Below are 21,434 nucleotides of genomic sequence, written 5' to 3'. Positions count from 1 at the left end.
AAAGCAATATGCTCCCAGATAATTTTTAAAAAGGCAACAAACAACCCCTACAAATACCAGTCTTTAAATACTGACAATCAAGTTGAAAAGCTTAACTTAAAAAAACATGGATTCTACAAAATGAATTCAAGTACTATTGGTGTAAGTCACTTGTGAACTGAAGTATCTTTGTTTAGAGACCAAAGCAGTAATCAAAACATAATCAAATGCACTAATATTCTGTCTCCATCTCTGATCAGATTTGTCTGCAAGTGCTCACAGCCCTAGTATACTGAAATGTAGAGCTCCTCCGATGTACAGAAATTAAACTTATTCTCCCTGGCCCCACAAAGAAAATTGAGTTGAAACATGGAGCTAAGATGATCTGAGATTTGCTCTGTGAAGAGAATGGCTGAACTTGAAGGGAAATGATCCTTGAGAAATATTTTGAAGAAAGTGACAAGAATGATATTTAAAAATCAAAAGCTGGTTTTCTTTAATGTCAGTATTTCTAGTAAGTGATCACTTTGAGGTGACAAATGTGGTACTCTTTCCCAAATACTGGTTGTCTTGAAACTCTAACAATAAAGAATCCTTTATACCCTTTTCATCTCGATTCTGAACTGATGTAATTGTTCTAGTGAGGTTCACACCACCAGCAAGAACAAGCTAATGGATACTGCATCCTGAATGAAAAATGCTTTGCTTCTTTGTCTTTAACTTCTGTCCTGTTCTTATACTTCGACTTTCTGTTCTTCGAAAGGAGAAACATTCCTATTCTTGTTCCACATAAATCTTTTGAAAATACCTGTTGATAATACCTGCCGTAATCTTGTTGCCAGGGCAATTAAAGTCTGGTGATATCCCTAGAGTTTTGCTGCAAGTCCCCTATACTCTCATAGTCATTCTCTCCTTGGACAGCAACTTGACTGGTATTAGGCACTGATAAGGTCTTGTCTTCCTCTTGGCTTACTGACTGGACCACTTCATAGTCCGGCTCTGGCTCCCCATTTGGCCTGTCTGCTGACTGAGGCACAGTGGTAATGTCTGAGGTGTTTTCAAAGTCCTTTACACTAGCATAGAAGCCACTGCAAATAGACGGGGACCTTTGAGGTACAACTTCTTGAATACTGGTGTAAGTAGAATCCAGCACTCTGATGGCCTGTCCTGGCTTACTCACAGAAGAGTACATAGCTGAAATCTAGGGAAGAGAGAGACAAATTGAATTTTTAAGCATAGCAAAGAACTTCTGTTCCATCACCCTTGATCTGTTTTGAAGTCAGACATTGAAAAATATATTGCTGCCACATGTACCCATTTTTCTTTATGGAGAAAACATTATATATTTAAAACAACAATTTAACACAATCCCTTGTAGCCAAATCTAATGCACTGTACATGAAAGATAGCCAGCCTGGTGGACAAGTTGATAAGAGTTACAGCATGGTCTACCTCAAGACTCCCAAGGCTTTGGGTCACTGTGGGTGTGACACGGAGATGACTGGTTTCAGCTCTAGAAAGCAGTGGGCAGGAGTGAAATGTAATTTGTGCCTCATTTTAGACCCTCTAATATAATGGCTACTCTTTTTCCAGTGCATAGAGGCTGTATTGTAACTGTGGTGGTTACAGGCGCTATGAGGGACCAAGGATGTGAGGAGAAAATAAAAATGGAGGAGGAAATTTACTCAGACAAGGTGATATTAAATAAAACAAGAGCTAATGCTGGGCCTGATGGTGCAGACCCTATTCATTTGGCTTCAATGGGATTGCTTGTATGAGCAAGGGCCGCAGGATCGGTCCCTCGGTGATTTACGATTGCAAGTTAAAGAGCAAGCCCTTGTCAGCATGTCTTTAAGGAGGCTGAGAGGGAGAGGGAACACCCATGGTCACACTAGTCAATTCCCACTAGCAGATGACTAAATTAATGTGCCTGAAAAGCTATGAAATAATAAACCTCAAAAAAGGACATTAATGGTTCAATAAAAAGTCACTTTCGAAGGGAATATAATTAATAAAAAGAGCCAAAACTCAGAAATCAGCACAGAGCTGAATAACGGGGCCATGTGCTCAGACAAGCGCACATAAAAGGCATAAAGCCCAGACTTTGAATCTTGAACCCCAGAATGCAGTAGCCTGGACACAGCCACTGCTCTAGCTATGTGGTGCAGAAGTAGGGGGTATGTCTACACTGCTAGTGGTATTGTCGGCAGTGCAGGATTGATTTTGTGGGATTGATTAAGCAACAGTGGAGACCCGCTCAATCGATCCAGAAGTTGACTCAGTAAATCCACCTCTGCAAAAGGATTAATGCTGTGTCGATGGGAGGGCATTTCCCATCAGCACAGCGTAGAAGGGACGCCGTGCTAATTAGAATTTAGGAAGTCGCCGAATTTTGCTGCGAGTGTAGACCAGGCCTAGATGATACCATTGCTTCACTCCATGTGTGAATTAAGTTTTGTGGTTTCATTTCTGTCTACACCTTCTCTCTGCCGGAGTGCAGAGAGCCTTGAAGCCAACCTATGTGGGTTTTCTGAGCCTAGCACTTTTGTTAATGAAAACATAGCTCTTCTTTTACCTTTTGGGTCTTTCACAAGCATTCAAGGTCATTCAGGATTCGGATGAAGTTAATTAAGGAACAAGAGATGACCATTATCATAAGACAACACCGAGTACTGCAGGTGCCACTTGTTTGAGTCACATGGGCAGTGCAAACACTTCCATTAATGTTCTGTTGTATTTTTTAATTGACTAACATGTGTATCACTTTCCAGCTGGTGATATTTCCCCTCTTTTATTTCCTGCAAACAACAGGAAATACAGACAAAAAGTTTTCCTACTAATTTATATCCTGAAATACCATACCCATCTATGCACAGATTCTCAGGACTAAATTAAAGGAACCCATGTTCAAGCATGGTGTGTATTCATGACTGCCTGTCTAGGGCTCTCTTAATAAAATACATGAGATCACGTGGGGCACTGTAAAGTTTGTGTTTGCTTTTTAGTTTAGACAACAAATATTTGTCTATTTCATATAGGTTACTATATGAATGGGGTAACCACACTCAGCATCTTTTTTTTTTTAAACTTTTCATTTCTTCCCTTTTTGGATCGCCTCAATTTGTTTTATTTGTATATATTTTTAGAGGATGGCTTTATATTCCAAATGGTTTTATTATGTTTTAAAATCTATTTTACACTTCCCTAAGCACTTTGGGTGGGGGAGCACTTAAAAAAAAAAAAAAAGGCCATATTGGACCATTGATTTTTTTTAAGCAGAACTCCTCACTGAAATCAATTGGACTATTTATGGCCTCAAATTATTTATTGGCATTAATACTTGAGAAGATGGTAACCCCCTAATAACAGGTATGAAAAACCAAAATGCAACATTCTACTTTAAAACACCGCAAATTTGATGACTTTAGCATTATAAACTGAAAAAATAATCCATAGCTTTATTCTCCCTACAGAGAATTTTCACCTTTCTCAGACCCCACTTAATCATGCAGAACTAATGCTGATCTCAGTCTGAAAAAAATATCTGCTGGTTAGTTATTAAAGTTCATGCAAGAAACGTACATCATCTTCTGTAAGAGATGGTTCTTCCTCTCGAGATTTGTAAGACAGTGAACTTAGCCTCTGTAAGAGAAAAAAACCCCTCATTAACAGTGAACATTGTGAAATCTGTAATACAGCATTCCCCTTAGAATCAATATATATTATATGGTCATTTGCTCACTCCATTCTGTTTTACATCAAGTAATATCTGTGCTACAGCTGTTGAGATAAACAGCCCTAAGATTAGTATGGCTTTTTAATGCACCAGCCTTGCTCTGAACCTAACTTTCATAAAGAAAGGTAAAAACAATTCAATGGTTAAATAGACTCTGGTTCTATAGGATTTCTGCCATTAGATTTCTAGTGAAATGAGAATGAGTCTGCAAAAGGTTTACAAATATGAACAATTAACACCAAAGTTATGGAACTATTTACACTATCATATCATACGCTTTACACATCTGGATTTCTATATACTTTACAGAAGAAAGGAACTGTGAACATTGTTTTAATGATACTCAAAAATCTTACTAAATTGCAGGACTACCAAGCCCTTTCATCCAAGAAGTTCCATAAGCGCTGTGCAGGAATCGTGTTCTTCGCTATGAAATGTAGCCACAGTTGGGGTGAAATGTGGCAACTATTTAACAGCTCTGCTAATTACCAACAAGTTAGCAAAGGAAATGAAATATCTACTCTAACTCAAACTGGTACAGGTAAGCCTCAGCCCAAAAGTCCAGATCTGATCCCAACTTCATCCAAATTAAGAGGTGGAGAGCAGATCTGGGGTTTGATTTAGGTTTGTCAGTAATTTTAGGCAGGTAGAATATAAATTATTGACTGGAATTGACTGCAGTGAACTCTTCTGCCCGTATGTGAAGTGCCACAGGATCCTGAAAGATGGTCAGTACCTCTGTGAATATGTCTACACTGCAATGGAAGCTGGGGCTCAGACTTGAACCCAAACCTCGCTTCCATCTATGCACAATTTTGTTTGACTCAGGCCAGCAAACTCTCCAGGCCAGGGCCCCAGGAACCCGCCGGGGTGGAGTGTATGTGCATGTGCATGTGTGTGGGGATTGAGCCTGAATCACGCTGAGATTTGGGCCCAAACGCCATCATTTTGCAGTGTGAATGCAGCTCAGGTTCCCACCCAGGCCCCCTGGATTTAGGTCTTGAGGGTCTGCCAATGCTATCCCATAATTTCCTAGGCCAGCATCCTTTGTCCTCTCTAACCCAAAAGTAGCCAATCAACTTCCAGGAAATTGAAGCTACCCCTCTTGTCAAGTACAGCAGCCCGGCATTTAACGCTTCCATTTTATTCTGACCACTGAGTACAAACACAAGTGAACCTTCTCTTGTATTTGCAGTCACCCCTGATGGGCAGTCCTTTGCCAAGAGCACTGCTTCTGGGTCACAGGAGCATAGTCAGCTTTTGGTGAAGCAAAAAGTTCCCCTTCAGTAAGAGTTCCAGAAATGACCACACATACCAGGAAAAAGTGAAGAAACTGGCAGCGCTGGGCATCCACAAGACAGATGACCAATGCAGGGAGCAGACTAAGTGGTTCAAGACTGACCACTGTAAAGCCACGGATAAGAACCACACCCCTAGGAATTCGCCATCATCCTGGCTCTTTTACAAGGCATTTGATCGGGTGCTGGGTTCTGCGCCAAGCATGAAGTCAAGAGCGGTTCATGACAGCCTGGTCAGCTGGGATGGTGACTGTGACCCTAGAATCAGAATGGAGGGGAGTCAGCAGCACCAGACCAGGGCACTGAAGTGATTCTGGTGCTCAAACCGGCCTCTGCAGAGGCTTTGCCTCTGGAGCAACGGTAGGGCTCCATACTCAGTGAAGCTATTTGATGATCTCCTGGAGGAGCAGCCTGCTGCAGAACCGGCAGCAGAAACAGAAGGGGTAAACATAGCCCCAGACCCTGGTTAGTCTTTGGCTCCATGTTTTCTTTGTTAATATAGGAATGGGAGGGATTTCCGGTTTACGACACAATGCAAAAGTTAATATGCAAGTGTGTCTCCACTAATGGCAGATGGCCTCTCCTCTGCTCCCCACTGAATTCAAAATGGAGATGGGGAAGCACACACAACAGTACTTAAAATGAAAGTTTACCTATAGCAACTTGCACATTCTTGCAAAGATGAGCCAGGTTTTAACAGTAAGAACCTTACATTGCCTTCCCTGTTACTATAACATTTGCCAGCCTAATGGTTTAATGATCCACCTGTAAACAGTTAATTGTGGGGAAGAGGGGAAGGTTAAATGAAGTTCCTGGATGACAAAATCATTTGTCCACAATACAGATGGAGATTGGCGTGCTATCCAGAAGTGTGCTGGGGCGGTAGGGGAAGATGGCTTTGTGAGTCCGTATAGTGTGTGAGTCTGCATGCAGGCATAAAAGATTGCATCACAAGCCGTGGGGAGGAGGTAATCCATGTAGATGCTAACACAGCATTCTGTTGATCGCCTCATGAATTTTGATCCAATCCCAGGTGCTGATAGCGACAAACTTTTCCTGTATTAGGAACTTTGGACAGGGAAGAGTGTGTTTTCTGGACCTGCTTCTGTAGGTCACCGGCCCACTCCAATTGTAGATGTGCTGGTCAGTCACCATAAGTTTGAAAACTTCTGTTGCAAACACGGCGAGCTTGCCACTGTCAGCTTGGAATAAAATATTCCTTTGTCATTTGGAAACCACAAGATTTATGTCCTTCAGAATGCCTGAAATGACAGAGAAGACTTCAGTAATAAGCCACAACCCCCCACCTCAAAGCCCAAAGCCAGTCTGCAATTTTAAAACATGAAGAATTTGTAAATTTTAACTTACTATTTTCATTCTGAGTAACTCAGTTGTCTCCACAGAGCTGATGGGAACTGAAACCTGTACTGAGGCTTGGTTTTACAATCAATCATTTTTTGGCCTTGAGATTGATTCCACGAAGTCCTCTGCTGAAGAAGTAAATCTTTTTTGAGTGACTGAGACAATACTGTCTTGTTTGATGTCTGCCTGCTGGTTCTTCAGCCTCTGCTGCCCCTTGTATCTCGACAACTCACCCACACTCCAGCAGAAGCCTGGGTCTCCAAACTGTCACAGACTGGTGCAAGGGGAAGCATTTTCATGATGAACTTATGGCGAATGTTTTGGACAGGACCGAAAAGGAGGTTCAATACCAAAGGGAGAAGGATTCACAGCGAGAGGAAATGCACTGGCCGGCTGCAGAGCAAGAGGACAGAACAGCAGCATGGGAAGAGAGACTTGCAGAGCAGTTTCTGGGGTAGGAACATTCGTTGACAGAGGAAGATAGAGCGCAGCAGAAAGAGCTGTTTGAAAGGCGGCTTGTGCTACTGGCTAGAAGAATACAGGTCCCTGCTGTAGCCGTACCACAGCCTGAGTCTCCTCTGTTGTACCATGTGCTGCAGACCAGGAACAGCTTGGACAATTCCATGGTTGGGTGGCCCATGCAACCAGGACTTACTTAACAGCAGCTGGATAGGGCAAATCCACTCTAATCAGTCCTCTACTCTCGTGCAGACCTCTTCCTTGCTGCATACCTCCACCATGTACTGATCCCTCCCCCCCAGAGGCTCCACTCCTGACAGTGGTGCTAGGTGAATGCTAAATACACCAGATAGGGAAAGAAAAACACACAAAATTAGAGGATTTTTTGATGGTACTGTTTGTGTTGTTTGATATTTAGTTTATGCACATTGCTGTATTACTTGATGTTGGTTTATTACTGTTGTTATGGTGTTCTAATGGTAGCTGGCCTGCCAGGCGATGCTTTAATATTGTGGACATTTAATATTGTGATATTTTTACCACTACTACATCAATTAAACTTGCTTCCAAAAATGGATTAGACAGACAAGATTTTTAAATAGACTCTCAACACAACTGAAGTTTCTCTATTTCCATTTTTATTAGTGCTTTTAGCTGTGAAACACATCTAACTTCAAAACTCCTGTGAAGGACCTGATTCAAAGCCCACTGAAGCCAAAGGGAGTGTCTTTCCATTGATTCCAGCGGGCCCTAAATCCCGCACTTTTATTCCCACCCTCAGTCTGGAGCACATATCCTCTATGCAAAATGGTGAGGTTCAATTTTCTGTATTTGTAGATTCATCTACTGAATTCTTCACAAATGGGGAGGGAGCTCAAACACATTTTGTCAGAGCTCTATGTTGGATCTGCAATGTTGCAGTAGTTAATTTCAATTCTACTTATTTGCAGGGTGTTTTCCTTGTTTCTACTGTTGGATAGTAAATTACTGTTTAAAACACGTTAGCACATGCACACACAAAATTCTGTAATGAAATATTTTCTTTAATAATTGGAACTAAACCTTGTGCCAGGATCTAGTCGGACTTCACAAATGAAAATGAGTTAGCCCCTGCTCTGGGTGGGAGACTTCTGAAGAAATCCTAAAGTGCTGAATACCTAGAGTTCTGCAAGAGGTTTTTTCGGTTAGTTAGTAGGCAGCATATTTTCTTTTGTCTAGATATTGAACAAATGCCTCATCATGTTAACAGGACAATGTCAACCTGAAAAAAAATCACACCGGAAAATTTTGTAGTTAACACTGTTATAAATGATACCTAAGATTACTATAGCAGAAAGGTTAGACATTTTAAAATAAGAGCTCTTTATTTTGTTAGTTTGTTTTCTTTATGTTTTTAGCAGCACTTGGATTTTCACCGTTTTGCTGAGAGTCAGCTGGACTTCCTGTCTCATGCTCTATCATGAGGACATCATTCTCAGGCACTGCTTTGTCGGGGAGCTCTTATGCACACATACTCTTCCTCAGACCCTGTATTGAAAGTGAAGAAGCAGCAGGCAGGCATGTGAATGAACAGAAAGGGACTTGAGCATGTTTGCTTTTAGGACTGCTCACTCTGCCCTGCTGGAAAGCCGTGTTAACAGCAGTGGACAGCAGAGCTTCCATGTGCCTCACTTTTTTTTAAATAATAAGGAATTAAAAATTTTCTGCATATGCTGTTTAATGAGTGATCTAAGAATTATTTCTAATTAAAAATAATTAGTTTAAACAAATTCAAGGTAATGGTATCTCTTTAAAAGAGACATTGTGCTACTGGAAGTACAATTTTTCATTAAAATTTCCATGGAATATTTGCAAAATGGTTGAGGCTGGTGTCTTGGTATTGGGTTGGAGCGTTTGGTGCTATGTGGCATGTTGGGCAAGGCAGATAAGTGGCATCACAACTGAGGAAATAAAGGTGTTAGCTGTGAAGTTGGTTTAACAAAAAATCTAAGGTATATTTACATAACCATCCCCTTCTTTGTTGCTACAACAGAACCAGCAGATGCTGCTGTGCATTGATAGTTAAGCTGAATAGAGGAATGGGAAATTAGAATTAAGAAAGCCCTACAACAATCCCCATCTTCAATGCTTGAAATAAAGATATTTATATATTCTATCAATTCCTATTTTCAACTGTGCTGCAGCTGTAGTTCTCAAGGACAGGACAGGCCTGCTCTTCAATGCATTATGCATGTACATAGCAAAAAACACTGGAGTAATGTGATGCTGCTGGAGCTCTAACTCAGGATGATTTTTTACTCTGAATAAATTTTAATTAGGCAAACACCTTTTCTCTGGTATGTAGGGAACTGTATTTGTCATCTCTTGATTAATTCTTCAAAGCGTGAACCATTTTAATCAATTCCCAGTCCCTGCAGATTCTGACATTGTATTCTCTGAGTTGGGGAGCTACAGAGCTGCGAATATATTTCTTTGTATCAACGGATATGAAATAAAATGATTTTTGGAAGACTTTTTACACCTGACACAAATAACATCATTAATATTGACAATTTCCCCCAAGTAAATATTAGGGCTGATATAAATATTCATTACACGTAATATGTTATACATTTAGTTCTTTTTTGGTTAATTATTAGCAAAGCAATCAATTTTCTTCTAATAACATTATTTGTAAGTATTCACTGCACAGTCTTGATGAATAATTTTCAGATTATGGGTTGTGTGTAAACTGTTCACTTTAACTCAGCTATGCTCTAATATAGCCACTGATATTACATGGTGTTTTTCTACTCCAATTGGATGACTGAAACATTTTAAACAGGAGACTGGCCAATAATAAACAGCAAAGAATGTACATCCAATACACATTTCAGACAAAATCATTCACATGAAAACTTGTGAAACTTTGGAGATTTGTTAATATTTTAATAAATACCCAATATAATTTGAATTCTCAGAAATAACAAATAACATGACCCCATGTAATAGGGGCATGGCTGCCCCATAGCGCCGCTTGCTGGTCAAGCGTGGCATGACTGGCACTTCCTGCCTCAATTTCCCTCTCCAAGGTTGGTCTCCTCCAGCACAGACCGATGTCTGGGAAGCTGACATGTGGCTTAGCTCTCCAGCCAAGTCACAACTAAACTAAAAAGTCTCAGACAAAGAAAAAAGCTCTTCTGCCCTTCAGGGCTTTTCTTCAGCCTGCCCTCTGGGCCCGGTGCCTCATGTCCTTTACGGCTCTGGGTACAGAGCCCTGGGTTCCTAGGCTGGTTCCTCCAGGAATACCCTTATCCTTGCAGATGCTGGCTCAGGACCTGCCACAGGAGCCTACCTACTTCATGTGCTTCCAACCTGGACTGATCTCACTCTTGGCCCTTTTATAAGGTCCAGGTGTCCATTAATCTATCACTTAACCCTCCTTAGTCCTGCCCTCTCAGGAAAGCAACTACTGATTATGGCACAAGTATAACTAGCCCCATCTTCCCTTAAAGGAGCCAGTCACCCTATATCACCTCACAAATTACAGTGAATCAAACTCAGTGCTTTTATTCACAAATTATTTAAACAAACAAACCCTTATTTAAACTATTAGACCAGCTCTGATAAATACCAAGATCAAATATTTGTAGCAAACTGGAGTGAGATGAAATTCAGTGATCTAAAATGATCCTTAACAATCCTTAAGTACGATGAAACAAACTAAGGAAGGTATAATAGCTTGCTGAAAATGTGACGTTTATACTTTTCAAAGGGCTTCATTATTATACTTGTTCCCCCAGTTTGTAATGGAGGATAATTTGACAGGATAAGCTTAATTTTGGTGGTATCATTTCACAGGGCAGAGATTCTTATTTCAGGATTTGACTGAGGTACAAGAAGAACTAGGATATGGTAAGGCGATGAATTGTTCATACACATTATTGCCCTGCTACTGGGAAAAGCTAACTTTGACCACTAGGCTAACATTTTTGCCATTGTGATCATGCAGCCTCAGAACTTGCTTAACAGCACTGACTAGCCCATAAACAATCATGTCTTTTAGGTGCCTATATTTGCAAGTAAAGACCAAAGCAGTTTTTACCTCACTAAAGCCCCCAAATTCATTCTATTACCTACCTCAGCAAATGTAAATAATGCGGGGAAAAAACCACTACAATTTCATTTGAGCCTTGTGTGAAACTTGTTCTATTTTAACACTGTTAAAAACTCTATGGCCATTCTGGCCTACAGAGCAGCTTAATGTCCGCCCAAGGGAGGATGCCTAAGCTAGAGTAGTTCCTAGGGCAGATTTAATTTACACTGGAGGCTTTTCCAACCACTGATGCAGGTGGAATCCAGGTGGCAAAAAGATGTCTTAAAGTCATCTTTGTCCCCTCCTATGTTGTGCCTTAGAAACAACAGAGAATCTGGTGTCTGGACTGTAAGCACTTCAAGACTGTGCCTTGTTTTCACATCTGCCTGTAATCTTTTCCTGGACTGTTGGTAAACCAATAGGGAACTGCATTCCAAAGTAAGAATAGCCTGCGCTAATAAGGCCCCGTTCTCCATTTTGTACATCTAGGTATTATTTGCATAAGCTATTCATAGGTGCTGGAACTATGGGCACTGGCTTGAAGTAGTAATAACAATCTAAACACACTGTTTCTGCCTTCAGCACCCCCACTATAACATTTGTTCCAGACCACCAAAGCTATTAGCAAAAACGAAAGGAAAAAGAGCCTGAGACACAGACGTGAACAGGATGCCAGTGCAGCCTTTAGAGAACTAGTGTAATAGCGTCCATGCATCTATCAGGAAGAAGCAGTTTGCACTACCTGCAACTTCTGAGTACTCTTTAAGAGCGGCCCAAGTAAAGCACACTGCAGGTCTGGAGGTCACAAGGGCATAGATAACTGTCCTCATCAGGGAGACTGGCCTGTGTGCTTTCACACCACCATTTCACAGTCATGCATGATCTTAATTTAAATGTTTTTTTAACAATAAAGGATGATTTTAAAATTTCAGCTATAGGACCACCATCTATTTACATAGGGTCTTTTTTTCTGTTATTATACAATTGTCAGTGTAGGGTTTACCTTATCAGGTTCACTGGCCCCCTCGATCACCTCTTCTTCCTCCTCTGCTCCCTTTTCCTGAACATTCTCATTTTCATCAAGAAATTTCATAGGTACTGGAGGTGGAGCCTCCTCTTCCATGTCTGGAGTGTTGCCAAGAGGACTCTCTGAATTAGCACTCTGCCGACTTTTTTTATTTCGGTCAACAGAAGCATATTCCGCTGATTCAATCCTGCGCTCAGGAATCTGGTCCTGACCTTCAGTAACTGTAGCTTTTGGTTTGCTGCCACAACTTCTCTCAGGATTGGTTGCTACTCCTACCTCCTTAATTTCTTTCACAGTTTCATACAAGCAGTCTTCAACTATGTTTTCTTGGGAGGAGCTATCTTTCAAGACCTCATAAGGCCCTTCCATTCCAAGACCCTGATCATTTTCTACATTTCTTATGGAGTGGATGGTTTCTATGCCACTGTTAGGAGGAATTCTGGGTAGCTCCCTGCTCTGGTGACATTTTATCGACTTTCCCAGAGCGTCCTGCTGGTCTAACAGATCAGAAACAGAAGTCTGTACTTCTTCATAAGGCTGGATGCAGGCAGTTGTGCTGTCTTCTGAGAGAACTACGAAAAAATGAAACAGAATAAATTACCAACTCTTCCTGACGACAGGAAGCTTAGATTAGGTAAGAATATGATCTACTTTGTTTCTGCATTTCTCACTGTAAATAACCAATAGTAAAGATAACTTGGAATTCTCTGGCATTCACAGTATTTTCAGGTTTTAAATAAAAAGCCAATGCTGTACTTATCAGATAAAATAGTTTGGTTTCACATAGCACATTATGTACTCAACAAATCTCAAAACACTTTACACAGCAGCAATGCGCACAGTGAGCCCAGGGAAAAGGTGGGTGGATGCAACGTATGTAAGGTTCTCAAAAATGGCTGGTATCCATTTCTGCATATTAGAAACTGCTGGCGTTAAGAGTGAGGATATTGGTGAGGATCCTGGAGTCAGCTGCTGTTCTTTCTGAAAAGTCCTGTTGGCTCTTTCATTTGTGTTTGCTTATCTCGCTGAGACAAACAGAAAGGCCCTCCATTAAATATTTGGCCTAATTCTGACCTGACCCACACCTCGTGCAATTCTACTGAAGTCGGCTGGGTTGCAGAACACACTCATTACTCCAGCAGTTCCTTATGGAAGGGCTATGCCGTACTTTTCTTAATATTGGAATGCATAATGTGAACTGACAACGTTTAGTCCTACAAACGAGGGATTACTATTACTGAGCCACAAGTACAGTACTTCATCTTAGATTTGGGGGAAAAAAAGAAAAGAAAAAAAAAGTGCAAGCTGTTTTATTAAGCAGAACATGCAACCCACATCTGAGAACATGACAATAACATGTTATCTTCAGAAATGATAATACTCTTGGAATGGAATTTACAGATCTTATTATCTGGTTGTGCACACGTGCGTACAGAGTTTGCTTGCAGTCAGATATATACACATATCCATACAAATGCTTTCCAGATTTTATCATGTGCTTTTATAAGGGACACCATCCACCTGAAAATAATTTCTCTATGAATTTATTTTACTTATTGGTTTCTAGTAACATATAACTGACAAAATCGTAAAAAAGAAGAGATGGAAAGTGATATTTTCCTCCCTTTTTCCAGTCTACTGTGTGGATTTGACAGCTTTTCGTGTGTAATCAGTGTCACTGATTTTGCTGACTGTCAGGTCTGCCTTCTTTACCATACACAAGCATGACGACATCACTTTCACACCCTGCTCTAGGCATACACTCTTGCCCCAGCCCAACAGGAGGACGTTTACCTGTAACATAGCAACACAATTGAGGCTGTTTCTGAGTTTCAGGCTGGGAGTGATAGTCTTAGCAAATCTCCATTTCCCCCTGGGATCCCCAAGGAAAGCCAGGGAACAACAGGAATTGGGGAAGGGGCAGGAGTGGAATCTCCTCTTCCTTTAACCCAACCCTGTGCAGGAGCCAATGGGAATCTGGCAAGGTGTTTTTCACTCCTCTGGATGGCCCCACAGCTCTTGGGCAAACTAGGAACCAGGCAAGAACTGGGGAATGAGGTGGGGCAGTTTGGAAGTAAGAGAGCTCATCTCTATGCTGCTGTTGTCAAGGCCATTGAAAGTGAAGAGGCTGTGTGCACAGAGTGGTAGGTAGCAGGGGGCAGGAGAGGAAAAGAGGGACAAGCCTGAGCACATTAAGTGGCGCTGCTCTCAGGCCTACCATCCTCTCTTGCTGAAAAGATCCACACAAACATCAGCGGAGCAGCAGACAGAGCCATGAGAGACATTACAAATAAGGAATTAAAACAACAATGTCCATGTTATTTATACCAGCTGTGGAGTTTGTGATAGTTTAAAAAAACAGAAGTTGACAGTGTTCCATTTAGTAGCAGGTTCTGTGAGTTGCCTGCACTTCCTAATGGAAGCTAGGAGCTTACATAAATACTCCCCTTCGGTATGGCTCTGCTGGGCCTACTCTGTGAGGTAAATACACCTAAATGTGAAACACCAACCAACATGAGGGGATGGGGATTAGCCATAGAAAAAGTGAGGTTTCAAAATTCCTTTTGTTAATTGTTTTTGAGCGCTAGAAGTTTAACAGATTTGTTTCCAGCCTGACAGTGAGATTAGGTGTTTAGCTGTAAACTAGGGAATGCAGCCCACTGTGTCAGTGTCTAACCCAGAGAGAGAGAACAGTTGGCTCCTGGGAGCTCTGTATTGAGAGCATGTTTATTTTTAGTTTCAGCTGAGAACAATGTTTTCCGGTGTTACTTGAGTGTGAATCATTCTGAGTGTTCAACAAAGCAAGAGGAATTAAGAAAAAGCTTATTCATGTTTCAGTTTTCTAAAATATAAAAATAGGTTTAAGTGAACAAGGAAGTTGTTTTATTTTTTCCAAACTACTGACCATATAATGCGTTCAAATGACTCTGGGAACAGGACAGCTTTGAAGAGTTTACAGCTGAAGTGCTTATTTTAGAAACAGTTACACATGGGCTTACCTTTACTCAGGTGGATAATCCTATTGAAGTCAGGAGTATTACTCACATGCATAAAGTTAAGCATGTGAATATTTGCAGAATTGGGGCTTAAAAGACTGTACAAAGCAAAGCAGATATAACGGATGCTGCAGAAAACAAACTAATTAAAGATTATGGTATTTCTTTTCCTTTCCTTTTCAAAGTACTGCAGTACTTACTATCCCCGTTACTGAGTCCTCCATTCTGGTCACTGCTGACAAGAGCCTCTGTAGCCAAACTTGTGATGGAATGGCTGAACATCTCCTTATCTGAAGGCTGCAAAACAAAGTCTGAAGGGTTACCTAGCATTTAAGTAGTGCAAGAGATAAACTATACTGCAAAATAATATTGTGAATGTAGTGCACTTAATTTGAAACTGCACGTGTTTATACAGATACACACAGCTACTGTATACATATACACATTTATACATACTATGGACTGGACTCTGATCTCACACTGTTCTGTATCAGGTGTAAAACTGGAGTAAGATTAGAATCAGGCCCTATATATTAAAGTATTCGTGTATGTGTTATATTAAACCAATAACTGAGCTAATTATACTGTGAAGTTCAGCCCAGAGTAAAGCGGGTGTAACTCTCATGGAAATCTCTAGGCCAAACTCACTGGTAATGTTCTGTGGTATAAATTGGTTTACAAAACTGATGTTGGGGGTGTGCAGAGCAAGTGTAATTAACAAATGGAGTAAGGAAAAATTGGAAGTTATGGGAGTGAGAACAGCAGGAAAAGCTACTAACAGGGAAGTGTAGAAACAATAGCGAACCAAGCTGCCGTTCTCCTTCGCTGCTTTTGCTACTGCATGGCCAATGTGTGAATTGCACTTATTTTGCAAACTCAAACTGACAAATTCCTGTGAGTTATACTATTGTACTTTCCCACAGATAGGATAGAACTGTGCTCTATGCTATCATGTGCAAATCAGGTGTAAGTCCACTGCACTCAATGGAGCTAGTCTGTGTAAATGAGATCAGAAGCTGTCCCATACTGAAAAGTCAGCATTTACCTACAAGTACCACACAGAGGTATGTCACCTAACACAATATTTCTTTACAGTTAGAATATGAAATGACTGTGGTTTCTTTGATATCCCTGTGTGATAATTTTGAGTAAAGGTTGTCTTTTTCATGGCGATCATTACACACACCTGTTTTCTGACCAATTTATGCTCCATGTGAAACTAGCACTGAGATTTATGTCATCACTGCATTTGCTGAATTAAGTCTGACTTAAGTCCATGCAATAGAAATTCAAAGGTAAGAATTAAATGTTGGGACATCTCCTTGCCCTTTTCCATGCTGGACATGCTAAAGTCTCAGGACATCGCAGATATCACAGACGCTGCCTGATCCTGCATTCCCTGGGCACCCAAACTTTCAATTGAACTTGTTCTGTGATGAAGCACTAGGAGGGAAAGAGAATGTAGGGGCATCTACCTCCATGCAAGCAGAAGGATAGGATTTCTCCCTAGCGAAGCAACACTCTGTTAACAGACTGGACCATGTATCTGTCCCTGAGAGAATGTGATCTACTGGTCAGGAGACACATCCAGCTGTATGTCACACTCAGCAGCACACACTAGCTTTGTTGCATACTATCCCTGTTCACAGGAGAAGCAAAGAGTGACTGGCAACAAGTTTAGCCATAAGTCTTGTAACTGCAAATAGGTTCCTGTGGAGGGTGTGCAACCAACACAATGTCACTATAGTCACATGCCCATAGAATCTAGAAGTCTGTAGTGATTTATCTCTGTGAAATTTAGAACACCTGCTCAACATCAACCACATAAAATCTTAGTAGGATTTAAAACAAAATACAACAAGACAAACACAGTAGATTCCACTTATTAGCAACCCCTCGGTTGTCCACAAAAGGCTGCCAATTATCCAGCAGTTGCCAATAAGCAGAAGGCAGGTTTGCAAGGCAGCAGCAAGGGAAGAAAGCACTAGGATGTGCCTTCCTGGCTGCAGCCTTGCCAACTTGCCTGCGGAAAGGGCAGCAGCAGGGAGAAGGCTGCAGCCTGGGTATCATGCCTTTCCATGGATAGCAGGGGCACTGGGGAGCACAGAACTGCATGGTACTTCTTCCTGCGCTCTCTGGGGGCTGGGGCTTAATACATCTCAGCACTCCTTTCCCTGCAGGGTGCGGCCCGGAGAGCACAGGAATGTGATACCATGCTGCTCCGGCATCTGGGCTATAGCCTACTGATACTGTAGTCTACTCCCTATTCCTGCTCTGCCCACAGCCTCCCCTCCCCACCTCTTACCTCCTGTGTGGTCCCTGTGCGCTCAGGCAGGTTTGCTGGCTGCAGCCCCAGAAGGAAGCGCTGGGACGTGCTGAGCAGCAGCCACAAGCAGGTTTGCGGGGTTGCATCCTTCCCTGACTGTAGCCTCACAAACCTGCCTGTAGCGGGGCTTGGCATATCCCAGAGCTTCCTTCTGGGGCTGCAGATGGTGCCTTTTTTCCAACAAAAGTTGCTAATAAGTGGCTTGCCATTGCTAATATCCGAATCCCATCAATGCTGATGTTCATGGGATGGGACTGGTTCCCAGCAATATTTGCCATTAACCGGAAGTTGCTAATATCAGGATTGCTATTAAGAGGAATCAACTGTATCCACCGCACAAACCCTCCCATTTATTTGTCCAAAGGTCTATTTCTGTCTTCTCCCCGGTAATGTTTTATTTTGCATGCCCAGGCTCATGCAAAGGGCTCATTACCAACCAGTAGAAAGATACAAGCTGTAATAAATAAATAATATTTACCACATTCATCAGATTTTCATGATCCCCATTCTGATGTTTGGGCCTCTTTTCCCTTAAATTAAAAAACATGTATATTGTTAAGATCCTAAAATTATGCTGAAAACATCCAGTAAACCTCTAGTAACATGTGTGCTGGTAGTGATTGCTGCTGACCATATTGCTGCACTTTTATTCTTCAGACTAAAACACCGATTGTTAACCTGAGATTTGCCACTATTTATAGAGGGGTAGCAAACAGGCTTAGACCATCTTATCAAAACTCTTCCTGTTCTAACATGGATTTACAGAATGGAGAAGTTTGTGAAGTACCTCATTAAAATATCAATTTAACCCTTCTTTTTGTCACTTTCTGAAATTCTCCTGTAATATTTTTTGTGACAGTTCTGTAATCTGTGAATCTGTTTCTTTAAATGGCCAGGGTAACACCTTTTAAGGAACACTAAAATCTGAGAAATTAGAAAAGGCTTTTTAAAGATCCTGGTGGCCACACAAGTCCTATAAAGGCACTGTTTATTATTCCTTAAACTAACTACTTACAAGTGGATAAAGAGTGGGCACTTTAAGAAGCAAAACACCTACAGTGTAATTTGTAGTAAATACCATGTGGCATGTACTTCATTATACAATGATATGTTTCAGTTAGGCTTTGTAATCTACAGATTCTTAGAAGGGATTAACGATGCCCTCAATGGCCCCTTTCTGAAAAGGATCTCTTATGCGGGAACACAGCTATGGGCTGTCAAATAGAAACTTCTCATCTGGAGGAAAAGGGGCAATAAAAACTGCAGTAGGAGGGGAAGCGCAGGGAGCTGAGGTGAGAGACTAGTCGTGTCTCTCTCTGACCCCAATACTCTGAGACACATGGATGGCGTTTTCCACAACAGAAATGTGTCGACATCTTTAAACTTCTACTTAATAGTGAAACAAGTAATTAGATCAATTAAATCCATATCAATGTCCATACCATGCAGAATGTGATTCATGTTTACAAATACTTCATTCCCCCCCAAGCTTTCTTGATAAAGCATTTTAAGCACAGCAGATTTTACTCTTTATGTCATCAAATATTACATTTATATTACATTATATTACATTTACATATTACACAATATTACCACAATTTTCAAAAAGCGAGCTATGAAGAAATTTTATATCATTGTATTTCTGTGTAAACAACCAATCACACAAAATAACCTGTAATAAACAATACTGCATGCAGACTAGCAACATGCTGAATTATTGAAGTACATCACTAGATAGTTTCTAACAATGAATTTGCTTAATTTGTTAAAAATATCCAACTGTTTGATTCTCATAAAACCTTTCTGCAGCTTCCTGTTTTTGGCTATGTCTCAAGGACTCAAGCATTATTAGATACAATATAGAGCAGTATTCTGTTTTTCCCTTTCAGGGAAGTTAGGTTCTCTCAAAAAAACCATCCCCCACATGCGTTTCCATCCCCCAATTACCATATTGCTCAGTGGCCTTTGTTACAGGGCCCAAATGTGAAGTCTTCCTTTTGCCTCAGACTGGTTTCTCCCAGTGATTCAGTCAGCTCATCTAAGAAAACTACCCATTTATCCTTAATGACTTGCAATCATTGGTTTGTGAGGATATGCTGAAATTGTCAGTTCCCCCTGACAGTTCCACAGGATCAATACATAAGGCACATTTTGGGGTACAGATCAACATTCCTTAATGAGCATTTCTACATTCTTTACCGCAATAAAGAAAAATATGACACATGGTTTTTGTAATTTTCATAATTTTAGTGTATAATTTTTGTAATTTGTAAAAAAAAAAAAGCTCTTTATTCTTTTTTGTTCATATAAAGAGGGCAAACTCAATCTACACATCAGACAGACATTCTGGGTCAAATGTAGGTTGCACAGCTCAAGTAACCATTGCTCTATTTTCAGCTATAAATATTATGGTCTTGTTTCTGCTCTCATTTAAAATGATGTAAAATCCAGATGGACGCCATTGACATTTATGGAATCACTCTGAATTTACAGCAGTGTAAATAAAAAAAAATGTAGATAAATGTTTTTCTGCCCAAATCTTAACCCAATATAGTTAGAATTTTTTCAGAAAAGTTCTCTGGATTTTAAGGAGTAAATTTTTAAAGCACTACACTGCACCTCACTTAGCTGCATGACCCATTAAAGCCATCACTCGATCAGTAGGGTTGATTCTACTTATTTTGGAAAGGGCTAGAAATTCTACGTTGAAAACAGAAGTATTTATATTCAGAGAAGCTGCTGGTCACTAATAACCAGGCTCAAAGGAACAAAGGAAATCTTAAGAGTAGAGTGGCAAATCAAAGCTTTGATTAGTACCACACTTGCCAGTGAAATCTGAGGGTCTGATCCTTGTTCTTACCTTCAGGGGGTGCAGATTCAGCCCCTAAGTCTCCAAAGAGGGAGGAGAAAGAGGTGAAACTTGCAGGAATATCAATATAATACTTTGCTTACTGCTTCCTCTATCTCCCCATATGCTTCTGCCCAATTCAACCCACCGGTTAACAGCGTGGGGGAACATTCATCTCTTACTTCTCTTCAAGATTCTCTGCTCTGCCTGAAAACCTGGCCAATTAGTGATCTGAGCACTGACCAGAGGGAGCAGAATGCCACTGGCTCTCTCTTCCATCTTGGGCTCCCATGGTCTGTACTGGCATTTCAGGCAGAGGAGGGAGTCTCAGATGGACTGAGGGAGAGAAGCAGGCTGTTGGTGTGCAGTGCTCCTATACATCACCAGCAGGTAGGCTGGGGAAGCGTAAGACACACCCTGTAAGTGGGGAAGGCTTTACAGGGTTTTTCCTTGAGAGGGCCTAAAGGCAACTTACTGAGACATTGTCTGCACTAGAGCTTACTTTGGTATAACTTATGTCGCTCGGGGGTGTGAATAATCCACACCCCATGAGTGATGTATGTTATACCAATCTAAGCACCAGTGTAGACAGTGCTATGTTGGCAGCAGAACTTCTCCCGTCGACATAGCAACCGCCTCTCGTGGGAGGTAGAGTAATTAAGCCATTGTGAAACCTCTCCCTCATCGGCTGAGAGTGTCTGTAGTAACCCAGAGCTCTCCCCATCTACTGTCCCGCTTCCAGCAGCTACTAGCAGTCGCAGATGGGTCACATGCCAACGTAGGCAGTCTTGTCATACCATCCTTTCTATAAACTGATCAAGTTCAGTCTTGAAGCCACTTAGGTTTTTTGCCCCCCACTGTTCCCCGTAGAAAGCTATTTCAGACTTTCACTCCCCTGATAGTTAAAAAGCCTTCATCTAATTTCAAGCCTGAACTTGTTGATGACCCATTTGTTCTTGTATCCACATCCGTGCTTAAGTTAAATAACTCATCTCCCTCCCTGATATTTATTCCTCTGATGTATTTATAGAGAGCAATCATATCTCCCCTGAGCCTTTGTCTGCTTAGGTTAAACAAGGTCTCTCAAAAGACAAGTTTTCCACTCTCCTGATCATTCTAATAGCCCTTCTCTACACCTGTTCCAGTTTGAATTCATCGTTCTTAAACATGGGAGACCAGAATTGCACATGGTATTCCAGATGAGGTCTCACCAGTGCCTGGTATAACGGTACTAATGCTTCCCTGTCTCTACTGGAAATACCTCGCCTGATGCATCCTAGGACTCCATTTTTCTCGGCTGCATCACATTGGTTGATCACAGGATGACT

General features: G+C 41.2%; 1 protein-coding gene across 1 annotated transcript in view; it reads right to left on the bottom strand.

Moving 5' to 3' along the window:
• Positions 1-450: 450 nt before the first annotated feature.
• The window catches only part of PAG1 (phosphoprotein membrane anchor with glycosphingolipid microdomains 1), a 90,588-nt gene continuing 69,604 nt past the window's right edge, over positions 451-21,434 (bottom strand). Inside the window, exons 4-8 of the mRNA XM_067553569.1 lie at positions 17,737-17,788; positions 15,133-15,229; positions 11,913-12,508; positions 3,562-3,621; positions 451-1,180 (exon numbers count right to left, since the gene is read on the bottom strand). Of these exons, the coding sequence (XP_067409670.1) occupies positions 827-1,180; positions 3,562-3,621; positions 11,913-12,508; positions 15,133-15,229; positions 17,737-17,788 (1,159 nt within the window). The 3' untranslated portion in view covers positions 451-826. The remainder of the gene's footprint in view (positions 1,181-3,561; positions 3,622-11,912; positions 12,509-15,132; positions 15,230-17,736; positions 17,789-21,434) is intronic.

This window comes from Emydura macquarii, unplaced genomic scaffold (assembly GCF_026122565.2).
Source record: "Emydura macquarii macquarii isolate MOO-44397 ecotype Brisbane River unplaced genomic scaffold, CSIRO-AGI_Emac_v2 contig_1477, whole genome shotgun sequence".
Classification (NCBI taxonomy): domain Eukaryota; kingdom Metazoa; phylum Chordata; order Testudines; family Chelidae; genus Emydura; species Emydura macquarii.
Note: the sequence above shows the minus strand (reverse complement) of the source record. Positions and strands in the feature narration are given on the sequence as shown.